We start from the raw sequence: 16,301 nt of genomic DNA, 5'->3' as shown, positions 1-16,301 counted from the left end.
GTGTGTGTGTGTGTGTGTGTGTGTGTGTGTGTGTGTGTGTGTGTGTGTGTGTGTGTGTGTGTGTGTGTGTGTGTGTGTGTGTGTGTGTGTGTGTGTGTGTGTGTGTGTGTGTGTGTGTGTGTGTGTGTGTGTTCGCTTGCGTGGGTGTGTTTGTACAGTGCAGTATGTGAATGTGTCTACATGTACAGTACCAGACAAAAGTTTGGACACACTTACTCATTCAAGGGTTTTTCTTAATTTTTTACTATTTTCTACATTGTAGAATAATAGTGAAGACATCAACACTATGAAATAACACATATGGAATTATGTAGTAACCAAAAAAGTGTTAAACAAATCAAAATATATTTTATGTATAAGTAGCCACCCTTTGCCTTGATGACAGCTTTGCACACTCTTGGCATTCTCTCAACCAGCTTCATAAAGTAGTCACCAGGATTGCATTTCAATTAACAGGTGTGCTTTGTTAATAGTCAATTTGAGGAATTTCTTCCCTTCTTAATGCGTTTCAGCCAATCAGTTGTGTTGTAACAAGGTAGGGGTGGTATACAGAAGATAGCCCTATTTGGTAGAAGACCAAGTCCATATTATGGCAAGAACAGCTCAAATAAGCAAAGAGAAACAACAGTCCATCATCACTTTAACACATGGCCTGTCAATCCGGAAAATGTAAAATACTTTGAATGTTTCTTCAAGTGCAGTCGCAAAAACCATCAAGCGCTATGATGAAACTGGCTCTCATGAGGACCGCCACAGGAAAGGAAGACCCAGAGTTACCTCTGCTGCAGAGGATAAGTTCATTAGAGTTACCAGCCTCAGATTGCAGCCCAAATAAATGCTTCACGGAGTTCAAGTAACAGACACATCTCAACATCAACTGTTCAGAGAAGACTGTGTGAATCAGACCTTCATGGTCGAATTGCTGCAAAGAAACCACTACTAAAGGACACCAATAATAATAAGAGACTTGCTTGGGCCAAGAAACACGAGCAATGGACATTAAACCTGTGGAAATCTGTCCTTTGGTCTGTTGAAGCCAAATTTGCGATTTTTGGTTCCAACAGCTGTGTCTTTGTGAGACGCAGAGTAGGGGAACGGATGATCTCCACATGTGTGGTTCCCACCGTGAAGCATGAAAGAGGAGGTGTGATGCTGTGGGGGTGCTTTGCTGGTGACACTGTCTGTGATTTATTTAGAATTCAAGGCACACTTAACCAGCATGGCTACCACAGCATTCTGCAGAGATACGCCATCCCATCTGGTTTGCACTTAGTGGGACTATCATTTGTTTTCAACAGGACAATGACCCAAAATACACCTCAAGGCTGTGTAAGGGCTATTTGACCAAGGAGAGTGATGGAGTGCTGCATCAGATGACCTGGCCTTCACAATCACCCGGCCTCAACCCAATTGAGATGGTTTGGGATGAGTTGGACCACAGAGTGAAGGAAAAGCAGCCAACAAGTGCTCAGCATATGTGGGAACTCCTTCAAGACTGTTGGAAAAGCATTTCTCATGAAGGTGGTTGAGAGAATGCCAATAGTGTACAAAGCTGTCATCAAGGTAAAGGGTGGCTACTTTGAAGAATCTCAAATGTATAATATATTTGTTTAGCACTTTTTTGGTTACTACATGATTCCATGTGTTATTTCATAGTTTTTATGTCTTCACTATTATTCTAGTAAAATAGTAAAATAAAGAAAAACCCTTGAATGAGTAGATGTGTCCAAACTTTTGACTGGTACTGTATGTATTCATGCATGTATATGTACGGCACCATATGCACATACAGTATGTGTGCATGGTAAATATGCTTCCAAGCTGTAAAACCAGTGCATGAGCAGTCATATTCTATGACCTTAGTTTAACCCCCTCCGTGTGGGTGTGTGTGTGACCGTGTGTGTGTGTGTGTGTGTGTGTGTGTGTGTGTGTGTGTGTGTGTGTGTGTGTGTGTGTGTGTGTGTGTGTGTGTGTGTGTGTGTGTGTGTGTGTGTGTGTGTGTGTGTGTGTGTGTGTGTGTGGTGCGTGCGTGCGTGCGGATGGTTGTGACCATGGTTTGTGTGTGTGTGGAGGATGGTTGTGACCATGGTTTGTGTATGTGTGGAGGATGGTTGTGACCATGGTTTGTGTATGTGTGGAGGATGGTTGTGACCATGGTTTGTGTGTGTGTGGAGGATGGTTGTGACCATGGGGGTTTGGTGCCGTGACCAACATGATATTCCCCACACAGAGGTCAGAGGTGGGAGCCTGCTGGCTATGGTGAGGACAGGCCTCAGCATGCTGATAATAAAGGTCACGGTGTATTTTACAGTCTGTTAAAATGGACATTATACTGGAAAAATAACTCTATAATGTCCTTTTTAATCGACTGTAAAATACGCAAAAGAGTACTGTACATACTTGGTTTCTTTGGGATTCTTTGAAACGAACCATAGAACAGCTTCTATGAGACTGCTACCTGGCAGCCACAAGATGTACTAGTTTGTTGAATAAAGTACAAAACCTGCACTTTTTGTCAAACATTGATTTGCTTGTGATTTACGCATAACATTAACAGCTTCTTACTGTGAGAGTGGCTAATTGCCACACAACAGGAGCGAAAACTTTTTGCTAGTTTGTTAATGACATCGACGATTGGAGCCAGAGATTTGAGATGCTGAGGTTCTTTTTGATTTCATATTGTGCTGTTCACAAAATGTTGCAATGTCCTAACGCGCTCTATATGTAGTTCCCATGATTGCCATCCCCATTTTCCAGAGCTCGTCATTTATAGAATGCACATGTTCTCAGTCTATTGGCTGCCCAGCAAATGAAACGGGAACAACTGTGTAATCATTTCCTGGACCAAAAATAGAGGAGTAATTCAATCAAGACACTGTGGGTTCTTCAAATGAAGTGCATAAGAAAAAGCGACGCAACAGGAAGGACTTCAAAATAGGGTCATTCCTAATTAAACAAGGAATGTTAGATGAATTAACTCTGTGTGTATTTGATTAGCGAAGAAATATGATGATGAAGCATGATGAGCTTAAACCACAGAGTGAGATTGACAGCAGGATGAATGTGCTGGGGAGAAAATATGGAAAGACAGAGGAAAGATAGATAGATGGAGAAAAGACCGGAAAGATAGATAGATGGAGAAAAGACAGAGGGAAGATAGATGGAGAAAAGACAGAGGGAAAATAGATAGATGGAGAAAAGACAGAGGGAAGATAGATAGATGGAGAAAAGACCGGAAAGATAGATAGATGGAGGAAAGACAGAGGGAAGATAGATAGATGGAGGAAAGACAGAGGGAAAATAGATAGATGGAGAAAAGACAGAGGGAAGATAGATAGATGGAGAAAAGACAGAGGGAAGATAGATGGAGAAAAGACAGAGGGAAAATAGATAGATGGAGAAAAGACAGAGGGAAGATAGATAGATGGAGAAAAGACCGGAAAGATAGATAGATGGAGGAAAGACAGAGGGAAGATAGATAGATGGAGGAAAGACAGAGGGAAAATAGATAGATGGAGAAAAGACAGAGGGAAGATAGATAGATGGAGAAAAGACAGAGGGAAAATAGATAGATGGAGAAAAGACAGAGGGAAGATAGATAGATGGAGGAAAGACAGAGGGAAGATAGATAGATGGAGGAAAGACAGAGGGAAAATAGATAGATGGAGAAAAGACAGAGGGAAAATAGATAGATGGAGAAAAGACAGAGGGAAGATAGATAGATGGAGGAAAGACAGAGGGAAGATAGATAGATGGAGAAAAGACAGAGGGAAGATAGATAGATGGAGAAAAGACAGAGGGAAAATAGATAGATGGAGAAAAGACAGAGGGAAAATAGATTGATGGAGAAAAGACAGAGGGAAGATAGATAGATGGAGAAAAGACAGAGGGAAGATAGATAGATGGAGAAAAGACAGAGGGAAGATAGATAGATGGAGGAAAGACAGAGGGAAGATAGATAGATGGAGGAAAGACAGAGGGAAGATAGATAGATGGAGAAAAGACAGGGAAAATAGATAGATGGAGAAAAGACAGAGGGAAGATAGATAGATGGAGGAAAGACAGAGGGAAGATAGATAGATGGAGGAAAGACAGAGGGAAGATAGATAGATGGAGAAAAGACAGAGGGAAGATAGATAGATGGAGGAAAGACAGAGGGAAGATAGATAGATGGAGAAAAGACAGAGGGAAGATAGATAGATGGAGGAAAGATAGTCGGAAGGGGGGAGAGGATTAAAGGTGGATTGAAAGAGGGGAGTGAAGTGGGAAAACGGAGTGTTTGAAGGAGAGGAAGGAAAGGATGTGTCTACTATAACGCAGCTGCTACTTCAATGTGTGAATGTGTGTGTTTGTGAATCTTTCTCTTGTTCTTACTCTCTCTCTCTCTGGGAGTTCTTAGGTTTTTCCTGTTTTCTCAATTGAGACTCCTCTCTATCTCTTGCTCAGCCCCAACTGCCACCCCCTCCCTCTATCTCTCCGATCACCCCTCTCTCTCCTTCTCTCTCTCTCTCTCTCTCTCTCTCTCTCTCTCTCGCTCTCTCTCAATCCTCTCCCACCAGGGCTTGTTAAGCGGAGGGCTGATATGTCGCTCTCTCCCAGCAAATCTAATTGGAGACAGGCTTTCACTGGCATGACATGGAGATGAGTTGCCAAATCCTTTCAGACCCGCTTTAGACTGCTCACACACACACACACACACACACACACACACACACACACACACACACACACACACACACACACACACACACACACACACACACACACACACACACACACACACACACACACACACACACACACACACACACCACAGTACACATTGACGCAGCAGAGGAAGCAGCTAGCTCCGCCGACAACGCCAGGCGAAGCCACCGTGACAATCTGATATAAATCAAGCTCACAACACTTCAGTCTTAATAGGTTTAAATAATAGCCGCCCTCAACACTGCTCCCCATCCCAGCGCATCTTATAGAAACGGGTGACATACTGTAAAGAAGGAAGCGATGAAAGCACTTTTTTGTGTACTAAACTCTGCATATATTTATAGATGCATTGCAGAGTGGTTGATGTGAGGTGTGGTTGAGGTGTTAGAGTCACTATGTTAAAGACGGGTTTCTCACATATTAGGCTTCATCACAGTACAGTACGTTACAAATCCTCAGGGAGATGCAATAGGTTACAGTGCTGTATAACTGCTGCGGCTGGTTGCTGTCATCTTTATGCACAACGGGATAATGATGATAGTGATAGTGAGTCAGTTAAGCTACTGTACTTTACTAGCCTCCTTTAGCTAATGTCTGCAACATGCCGCTATGTTTGCAACATGCAGCTCGATTGATTTCGAGCTAAACAGTCAAACTCACATAGCACAATGCCGACAAAAGCATGTCAAAATTCAAACAATACTTTTCAGAGAGTTACAATAATAGGTATTTTGGCCCTGCTGGCCCTGCAGGACACTGGTTAGCACCTCGCAGACATGAGCTAATTGAGCTTTAGGACTTGGTGTGAAGAAGATAAACACGAAGAGTAAAAAAAACACTGACAGACAGTAATTCCATTAGGAGAAAAAAAACAGTGAATTGATGAGGATATTAAAGAGAACATTAGACTGATTAGCTGTTATTCTATGAATAATGGAATAGGTGTCTGCTGATCCAAGTGAATGACATTTGAGAAAGAGAGAGAGAAAAGAGAGAAAGACAATGAAAAGAGAGAATAGAATGATAGAGGAAAAGAGTGGGAAAAAGTATTCAAATTAAATTATATCTGTATCCGCACAGGGATTAATAATGTAGGACAGAGAGAAAATAGAGAGAGAAGTGTATAAAGGTGTGAAGAGGAGAGATAGGGCTCAGGATAGATTGAGAAACGTGGAGGATCAAGAGGAGTCAATGGCTGCCGTGGATTTGCGGTTGATTGACAGGAAATTATGGGAAGGGACAAACACAGCATACATACAACAACACTCACCTTTGAAATTCACATGACCTTCAGAATATATGGAACGTAGTCAAAATAGCAATGGATTTCAATAGAAAGGTTAGAGTTTAAGGGTGCGCCTGTGATGCGTTTGTGCGCAAGCATATTATTTTAACACGGTTATTTCAAGTGAAGTCAACGTTTCAGGATAAGTCCCCCAACCTCACCTATTCTACTTCTACACTTCCATCCCCCATTGACATGGAATGTGATTACCTCATCAAAGCAGAAGCTAGGTAACGGATCAAGCCGTATCTGTCCCTGTGGGGGAGAAGGGAGATGTAACGGGGGGGGGGGGGGAGTGGGCTTTGATGTGGAGTGGAGCGAGTAGACCTGAGCCAGGGAGAGCTCAGCACAGCCTGCTGCATGAGTAACATGGAGCCACAGCCTATGGATACGCCCATACACACAGAGTCACGTACAGAGCTGTCACATAGGCAGGCCATGCTTGCATGCACACGGGAACATGCAAATATAGTATTGACGTCACACATATTCATTCTCAAACTAACAGTATCGCTCACTCGCTCACTCGCTCACTGTGTACACATACGGTGGGGTCCAACATTACACCCTTGATTAAGATTAGAAAAAATGACTATATAAAATAAATAATTAAAATACTGTGCTATATTGTATGCTAAAACAAACATTATTTTATACTTATACAGTTGCTCAGAGAAAGAGATTTTGTTCAACAAGTAATCATTTTTTTGTCTCAAAAAGGTAGGGTTAAAAATGATTGACAACCCTGTTTTCAATACCTTCAAATAGCTCACCTTGCGAGGATAACGTAACTGAACCTTTTTCTAAAATGTTTTATGAGTTGGAGAACACATTGGGAGGGATCCATACAGAATCCTTCCAGATCCTTGATATCCTTCCTCTGCGTTTATGGGATTGTCCTCTTCAAATCAAACCACATGTTTTCAATTGGCTTCATGTCTGGAAACTGACATAACTATTGCAAAAAGTTGATTATGTGGCCAGTTAATAACCATTTTATTTGTGGATTTTTATGTATGCTTGGGGTTATTGTCTTCCTGGAAGAGGAATGGTCTAAGATCCCTTCCAATGTGTTCTCCAACTCATAAAACATTTTGGAAAAAGGCTTAGTGCCATTATCTTTGTAAGGTGAGGTATTGAAAACAGTGGTGTCAGTAATATTGACCCCTGCCTTTTGAGAAAAAAACTGCATCTATTTCTCTGAGCTATTGTATTAGTATAAAATAATATAATTTTCCATTTGTTTAGCATACAGTATAGCTCAGTATTTGAATTATTTATTTTATACAGTAATAATTTCTTATCTTTGTGTCAATCATTTCAAACCCCACTGTACATATGAGCAGATTCTCACACACACACGCACACACACACACACACACACACACACACACACACACACACACACACACACACACACACACACACACACATACACACACACACACACACAGGCATGTTTGTTTTACTATCCTTGTGGGGACCAAACAATTGATTCCCATTCAAAATCCTATTTTCCCTAACCCCTAAACCTAACCTTAAACCCTAACCCTAATTCTAACCCTAATCCTAATTGTAACCCTAACCCTAACCGTAAACCTAACCCCTAAACCTAAAATAGCCTTTTTCCTTGTGGTGACCGGTGAGATGTCCCCACTTGTCAGAATTTTACTTGTTTTACTATCCTTGTGAGGACACACACACATACATGCACACTCACAATCTCGCTCACACTCACTCACTAATAATCGTACACACACTCCCCCACTGACAAACTCATGAACACAAATAGACCCCTGACGTTCAGCTGATACAGTTCCTATGATGTCCCCTCCAGTCCCTTAGTTCCATAAATAATGCATCTCAACCATCATGTCCTCATGGGTGACTGAACAACATCGCCCTAGCTCCCTGGACCTCCCTTGAGTCTCCAGATGTTGTTTGTGTGTGTGGCCACGCATGTACTGTATGTGTACGATCCTCCTTTACATATTATTTCCATTTGACCATTGACCTGACGTCCCGTTCTTCTGTCTTCCCTCTCTCTTCTCTCTTTTCCCCGTGTTTGCAGGACGACCACTCCATGTTCTTCCAGTTTGGCCCGTCCATAGAGCAGCAGGCCTCCATCATGCTGAAGATCATGGAGGAATACGACTGGTACATCTTCTCCATCGTCACCACCTACTACCCCGGATACCAGGACTTTGTCAATAAAGTGAGGCAGACCAGACCTGGGTTCAAATACTATTGGAAATCAGTTCAAATACACTATATATACAAAAGTATGTGGACACCCCTTTAAATGAGTGGATTCGGCTATTTCAGCCACACTCATTGCTGACAGGTGTATAAAAAGCACGCAGCATTCCAATCTCCATAGACAAACACTGGCAGTAGAATGGCTTTACTGAAGAGCTCAGTGACTTTTAACGTGGCACCGTCATAGGATGCCACCTTTCCAACAAGTCAGTTCATCAAATTTCTGCCCTGCTAGTGCTGTTATTGTGATGTGGAAACGTCTAGGAGCAACAACGGCTCAGCTGCGAAGTGGTAGGCCACACAAGCTCACAGAATGGGGCCGGCGAAAGCTGAAGCGAGTAGCGCGTAAAAATCGTCTGTCCTCCACCACACTCACTACTGAGTTCCAAACTGCCTCTGGAAGCAATGTCAGCACAAGAAGTGTTCGTCGGGAGCTTCATGAAATTAGTTTCCATGGCCGAGCAGCCGCACACAAGTCTAAGATCATCATGTGCAATGCCAAGCGTCGGCTGGAGTGGTGTAAAGCTTGCCGCCATTGAACTCAGGAGCAGTGGAAACGCGTTCTCTGCAGTGATGAATCACACTTCACCATCTGGCAGTCTGACGGATGAATCTGGATTTGGCAGATGCCAGGAGAATGCTACCCTGCCCGAATGCATAATGCCAACTGTAAAGTTTGGTGGAGGAGGAATAATGTTCTTTTTTTTATGTTTCGGGCTCCTTCGTTCCAGTTAAGAGAAATCTTAACGCTACAGCATGCAATGACAGTCTAGACGATTCTATGCTTCCAAATTTGTAGCAACAGTTTGGAGAAGGCACTTTCCAGTTTCAGCATGACAATGCCCTGTGCACAAAGCGAGATCCATACAGAAATGGCTTTTCGAGATCGGTGTGGAAGAACTTGACTGGCCTGCCTAGAGCCCTGACCTCAACCCCACCAAACACCTTTGGAATGAATTGGATCACCGACTGCGAGCAAGGCTTAATCGCCCAACATCAGTGCCCAACCTCATTAATGCTCTTGTGGCAGAATGGATGCAAGTCCCCGCAGCAACGTTCCAATATCTAGTGGAAAGCCTTCCCAGAAGAGTGGAGGCTGTTATAGCAGTAAAGGGGGGACCAACTCCATATTAATGCCCATGATTTTGGAATGAGATGTTCGACGAGCGGATGTCCACATACTTTTGGTCATGTAGTGTACTTTGGCTGTGCTTGATTGAGCTCGCCTGTTGCAATGAACTAAAAGAAAAGTCTCATGTTCAAACCCTGCACATCTGGCACTCCAAGCAAAGTATTTTAAAAATGGCATCCATTTTCTCCTGTTTCTATATCTTATTCATCATTGTTCCTATGAAACCCCTATGAGAGATGCCCCGTACCAAACCTGTTGTTTCTATGAAACCCCTATAAGACAGGAGAAATACTCCAGATATAACAGACTGACCCTAGCCCCCCGACACATAAACTACTGCAGCGTAAATACTGGAGGCTGAGACAGGAGGGGTCGGGAGACACTGTGGCCCCGTCTGACGATACCCCCAGACAGGGCCAAACAGGCAGGATATAACCCCACCCACTTTGCCAAAGCACAGCCCCCACACCACTAGAGGGTATTTCTCAACCACCAACTTACCATCCTGAGACAAGGCCGAGTATAGCCAACAAAGATCTCTGCCACGGTACAACCCAAGGGGGAACGCCAACCCGGACAGGAAGATCACGTCAGTGACTCAACCCACTCAAGTGAAGCACCCCTACCAGGGACGGCATGGAAGAGCACCAGTAAGCCAGTGACTCAGCCCCTGTAATAGGGTTCGATGCAGAGAATCCCAGTGGAGAGAGGGGAACCGGTCAGGCAGAGACAGCAAGGGCAGTTCGTTGCTCCAGTGCCTTTCCGTTCACCTTCACACTCCTGGGCCAGACTACACTCAATCATAGGACCTACTGAAGAGATGAGTCTTCAATAAAGACTTAAAGGTTGAGACCGAGTCTGCGTCTCTCACATGGGTAGGCAGACCATTCAATAAAAATGGAGCTCTATAGGAGAAAGCCCTGCCTCCAGCTGTTTGCTTAGAAATTCTACGGACAATAAGAAGGCCTGCGTCTTGTGACCGTAGCGTACGTGTAGGTATGTACGGCAGGACCAAATCGGAAAGATAGGTAGGAGCAAGCCCATGTAATGCTTGTAGGTTAGCAGTAAAACCTTGAAATCAGCCCTTGCCTTAACAGGAAGCCAGTGTAGAGAGGCTAGCACTGGAGTAAACCTATTGTTCCTATGAAACCCCTATGAGCGATGCCCCACACCAAACCTGTTGTTCATATGAAACCCCTATGAGAGATGCCCCACACCAAACCTGTGGTCCTTTCCCTTAGTTTTGAAAGCATTCTTTAGAAAACAGCCAGGACTTAAAGCTCAAGTACAACCCTAGAGCTGAACTGGCAGACTACTAGTCTTACACCTGCACAGCTAAACCCAAGAGAGGAGCCAGAAAGACTGCCAGACAGACAAACAAACTGTTTACTTTTCAAGTGCTGTTTCTTGTGTGGATATTGGAACAGAACGTCAATACTTTTCTTTCCTCGTCTTCCTCCTCCTCCTCCTCCCTCCCTCTCTCCCTCTCTCCTCTTCTTTTACCCATCCTCCCTCACTCTTCCACCTCCTCCTCCCCTCTCTCTTCTTCCTTCTCCTCCCTCTCTCCTCTCCCCCTTCACCCCCCTTTCCCTCTCCCCCACCATAGATCCGGAGCACCATAGAGAACAGTTTTGTGGGCTGGGAGCTAGAAGAAGTCCTCCTGTTGGACATGTCTGTGGATGACGGAGACGCTAAGATCCAGAACCAGATGAAGAAGCTGCAGAGCCCTGTCTACCTGCTTTACTGCACCAAGGAGGAGGCCTACACCATCTTTGAGGTGGCAAACTCTGTGGGACTGACGGGATACGGGTACACCTGGATCGTACCGTCGCTAGTGGCCGGCGACGCCGATAATGTCCCCGCCGTGTTTCCCACAGGTAGTTACTGGATGGGGTTAGAATGGGGGTCAGGAGAAGGGTAAAAAGTTAAAGTGCATACTGATCCAGGAGCAGTTTATTCTCCCCAGCTTTTAAACCTTATTAAACTGAAAATACAAAACTGATCTTAGATCAGTGTCTCTGGGAAACTTCATCCTACTCTGGGTGAGCTCAGCTGTAAAGGGTGTTGGATTTTGGGGTTACAAACAAGTTTTTAATTCATGTGGCACCTCTGTTATTTGAGATGGCTCTCTTAACCTCTCTCTCCACCTCCCACCTTTTCACCCCTCATCCTTCCACATCTTCCCCTACCCCCCATTTTCTTCTCTTTTTCCCTCTCTCTTTTTCCCTCTCTCTCTCTCTCTCTCTCTCTCCTTCTCTCAGGGCTAATTTCGGTGTCGTATGACGAATGGGACTACAGTTTGGAGGCTCGGGTGCGGGATGCAGTGGCTGTCATCGCCATGGCAACCTCCACCATGATGCTGGACCGGGGGCAACACACACTGCTCAAGTCTGGCTGCAACGAAACCCCTAACAAGAAGGGCTCCAAACAAGGCAACTCCAATGAAGTACTCAAGTGAGTGCCCTAGATATGGGGGTACAGAGTGGTAGAAACATAGAGTATAGTATGGTAGAGACTATAAGGGCGCTGCTGACCCGCAAAACGACTAACCATCATCTAAAACTGACACTTACCTTAACCCTGACCTAATTTTAGCCAATTCTGAAATGAAATATCAGTTTGCAGGTCAGGAGTGTCCGTATAGCCTTTTCCTTATAGTACAGACACACACACAGACCTTTGAGGAACATTGTCCTCTTTTTAGTCATCCCAGCAGAACCTGAAGAGAAGTGGATATGTACAGCCTTTTTCAACATTTTACATTTTAGTCATTTAGCAGACGCTCTTATCCAGAGCGACTTACAGTAGTGAATACATACATTTCATTTCATGCATTTATTTTTTTTGTACTGGCCCCCCGTGGGAATCGAACCCACAACCCTGGCGTTGCAAACACCATGCTCTACCAACTGAGCCACAATAACCACAATAATCATGAAAGAAAACATATTTTTCTTTCTTCATTTACTTGTTTTGTTATCTGACGCATTACAGTACAGAACATTACAGTACACTCAGTACATGAATAATTAATCTCCATTTAACTTCATAGGGCTTTGCTTTTAGTGCCTGCATTGTTCATAGATTCTGTGACTAATTGAATGCTTGGGGACAAACGGATTAAATTAAAAGAGGTCCAAAGAACAGTAGGAGGTTAGGAGGTGTGTGTGTGTCTGTGTGTGTGTGTGTGTCTGTGTGTTTTGTGTGAGTGTGTGTTAGACTCCCTTCCTCTAGCACTGTTGTTGGGGTACTGATTGAGTTACATTTACAGTCTAATAATGGTTGGGGTACTGATTGAGTTACATTTACAGTCTAATAAGGGTTGGGGTACTGATTGAGTTACATTTACAGTCTAATAAGGGTTGGGGTACTGATTGAGTTACATTTACAGTCTAATAAGCAGCTGAAAAATGAGCTCCTACAAATATTGAAATTTACATGGTTTTTAGAGTGAAGTACATCGGAAAAAAGCAAAAGAAAACTGCAAGACTGAATAGGAGAAAAAACAAGCAACAAACAAAGAAGATAGGCTTTTGAAAAATAACTATTTTTTATAAAATTGTAGTTATCTTAGCTAGCTGAATTGTTTACCAGTTGCTAAGCAGTTGCTAGGGACTCTTTTGGAAGAAGCTAGCTAGCTAACGAAGAACAACAAAGAATATCTAGTTAACAGAAGAAAAGAAAGAGAAAATCAGGACAGAAGAAAAAGGATATCAAAGAGAAACAGTTCTCTAAAGACACAAGAGACAATAATACAAGAAACAACACTTCTGTAGCTTGTCAACTATGTGTCTGTCTATCCTTGTTCTCTCCCCTCTGCACAGGCCATACAAACGCTTCACACCGCGTGGCCGCTGCCACTCTAACCTGTGGAGTTCCAGGTCTCTGGCAGCCTCTGGAACTGCCGGTCTGCAGCCAACAAGGCTGAGTTCATCTCAGCCTATGCTACCCTCCAGTCCCTAGACTTCATGGCGCTGATGGAAACATGGTTTACCACAGATAACACTGCTACTCCTACTGCTCTCTCTTCGTCTGCCCACGTGTTCTCGCATACCCCTAGAGCATCGAGCCAGCGGGGTGGTGGCACTGGAATCCTCATCTCTCCCAAGTGGACATTCTCTCTTTCTCCCCTGACCCATCTGTCTATCTCCTCATTTGAATTCCATGCTGTCACAGTTACCAGCCCTTTCAAGCTTAACATCCTTATCATTTATCGCCCTCCAGGTTCCCTTGGAGAGTTCATCAATGAGCTTGACGCCTTGATAAGTTCCTTTCCTGAGGATGGCTCACCTCTCACAGTTCTGGGTGACTTTAACCTCCCCACGTCTACCTTTGACTCATTCCTCTCTGCCTCCTTCTTTCCACTCCTCTCCTCTTTTGACCTCACCCTCTCACCTTCCCCCCCTACTCACAAGGCAGGCAATACGCTTGACCTCATCTTTACTAGATGCTGTTCTTCCACTAATCTCATTGCAACTCCCCTCCAAATCTCCGACCACTACCTTGTATCCTTTTCCCTCTTGCTCTCATCCAACACTTCTCACTCTGCCCCTACTCGGATGGTATTGCGCCGTCCCAACCTTCGCTCTCTCTCTCCCGCTACTCTCTCCTCTTCCATCCTATCATCTCTTCCCTCTGCTCAAACCTTCTCCAACCTATCTCCTGATTCTGCCTCCTTAACCCTCCTCTCCTCCCTTTCTGCATCCTTTGATTTTCTCTGTCCCCCATCCTCCAGGCCGGCTCGGTCCTCCCCTCCTGCTCCGTGGCTCGACGACTCACTACGAGCTCACAGAACAGGGCTCCGGGCAGCCGAGCGGAAATGGAGGAAAACTCGCCTCCCTGCGGACCTGGCATCCTTTCACTCCCTCCTCTCTACATTCTCCTCTTCTGTCTCTGCTGCTAAAGCCACTTTCTACCACTCTAAATTCCAAGCATCTGCCTCTAACCCTAGGAAGCTCTTTGCTACCTTCTCCTCCCTCCTGAATCCTCCTCCCTCTCCCCCCTCCTCCCTCTCTGCGGAAGACTTCGTCAACCATTTTGAAAAGAAGGTTGACGATATCCGATCCTCGTTTGCTAAGTCAAACGACACCGCTGGTCCTGCTCACAGTGCCCTACCCTGTGCTTTGACCTCTTTCTCCCCTCTCTCTCCAGATGAAATCTCGCGTCTTGTGACGGCCGGCCGCCCAACAACCTGCCCACTTGACCTTATCCCCTCCTCTCTTCTCCAGACCATTTCCGGAGACCTTCTCCCCTTCCTCACCTCGCTCATCAACTCATCCTTGACCGCTGGCTACGTCCCTTCCGTCTTCAAGAGAGCGAGAGTTGCACCCCTTCTGAAAAAACCTACACTCGATCCCTCCGATGTCAACAACTACAGACCAGTATCCCTTCTTTCTTTTCTCTCCAAAACTCTTGAACGTGCCGTCCTTGGCCAGCTCTCCTGCTATCTCTCTCAGAATGACCTTCTTGATCCTAATCAGTCAGGTTTCAAGACTGGGCATCCAACTGAGACTGCTCTTCTCTGTGTCACGGAGGCTCTCCGCACTGCTAAAGCTAACTCTCTCTCCTCTGCTCTCATCCTTCTAGACCTATCTGCTGCCTTTGATACTGTGAACCATCAGATCCTCCTCTTCACCCTCTCCGAGTTGGGCATCTCCGGCGCGGCCCACGCTTGGATTGCGTCCTACCTGACAGGTCGCTCCTACCAGGTGGCGTGGCGAGAATCTATCTCCGCACCATGCGCTCTCACCACTGGTGTCCCCCAGGGATCTGTTCTAGGCCCTCTCCTATTCTCGCTATACACCAAGTCACTTGGCTCTGTCATATCCTCACATGGTCTCTCCTATCATTGCTATGCAGACGACACACAATTAATCTTCTCCTTTCCCCCTTCTGATAACCAGGCGGAGAATCGCATCTCTGCATGTCTGTCAGACATATCAGTGTGGATGACGGATCACCACCTCAAGCTGAACCTCGGCAAGACGGAGCTGCTCTTCCTCCCGGGGAAGGACTGCCCGTTCCATGATCTCGCCATCACGGTTGACAACTCCCTTGTGTCCTCCTCCCAGAGTGCTAAGAACCTTGGCGTGATCCTGGACAACACCCTGTCGTTCTCCACTAACATCAAGGCGGTGACCCGATCCTGTAGGTTCATGCTCTACAACATTCGCAGAGTACGACCCTGCCTCACACAGGAAGCGGCGCAGGTCCTAATCCAGGCACTTGTCATCTCCCGTCTGGATTACTGCAACTCGCTGTTGGCTGGGCTCCCTGCCTGTGCCATTAAACCCCTACAACTCATCCAGAACGCCGCAGCCCGTCTGGTGTTCAACCTTCCCAAGTTCTCTCACGTCACCCCGCTCCTCCGCTCTCTCCACTGGCTTCCAGTTGAAGCTCGCATCCGCTACAAGACCATGGTGATTGCCTACGGGGCTGTGAAGGGAACGGCACCTCCATACCTTCAGGCTCTGATCAGGCCGTACACCCAAACAAGGGCACTGCGTTCATCCACCTCTGGCCTGCTGGCCCCCCTACCTCTGAGGAAGCACAGTTCCCGCTCAGCCCAGTCAAAACTGTTCGCTGCTCTGGCACCCCAATGGTGGAACAAGCTCCCTCACGACGCCAGGACAGCGGAGTCAATCACCACCTTCCGGAGACACCTGAAACCCCACCTCTTTAAGGAATACCTAGGATAGGATAAAGTAATCCTTCTAACCCCCCCCCCCCCCCCCCCTTAAAAGATTTAGATGCACTATTGTAAAGTGGTTGTTCCACTGGATATCATAAGGTGAATGCACCAATTTGTAAGTCGCTCTGGATAAGAGCGTCTGCTAAATGACTTAAATGTAAATGTAAATGTAATAATGGTTGGGGTACTGATTGAGTTACATTTACAGTCTAATAATGGTTGGGGTA

At 45.3% G+C, this 16,301-nt stretch overlaps 1 protein-coding gene across 1 annotated transcript in view; it reads left to right on the top strand.

Annotated features, from left to right (window-relative positions):
* LOC106594786 (glutamate receptor ionotropic, NMDA 2B) overlaps positions 1 to 16,301 on the top strand; it is a 112,152-nt gene that overhangs the window by 46,555 nt on the left and 49,296 nt on the right. Inside the window, exons 3-5 of the mRNA XM_045707501.2 lie at positions 8,064 to 8,207; positions 10,990 to 11,260; positions 11,645 to 11,837. Of these exons, the coding sequence (XP_045563457.2) occupies positions 8,064 to 8,207; positions 10,990 to 11,260; positions 11,645 to 11,837 (608 nt within the window). The remainder of the gene's footprint in view (positions 1 to 8,063; positions 8,208 to 10,989; positions 11,261 to 11,644; positions 11,838 to 16,301) is intronic.

Source organism: Salmo salar, chromosome 02 (assembly GCF_965601325.2).
Source record: "Salmo salar chromosome 02, fSalSal1, whole genome shotgun sequence".
In the NCBI taxonomy this organism is placed as follows: Eukaryota; Metazoa; Chordata; class Actinopteri; order Salmoniformes; family Salmonidae; genus Salmo; species Salmo salar.
Note: the sequence above shows the minus strand (reverse complement) of the source record. Positions and strands in the feature narration are given on the sequence as shown.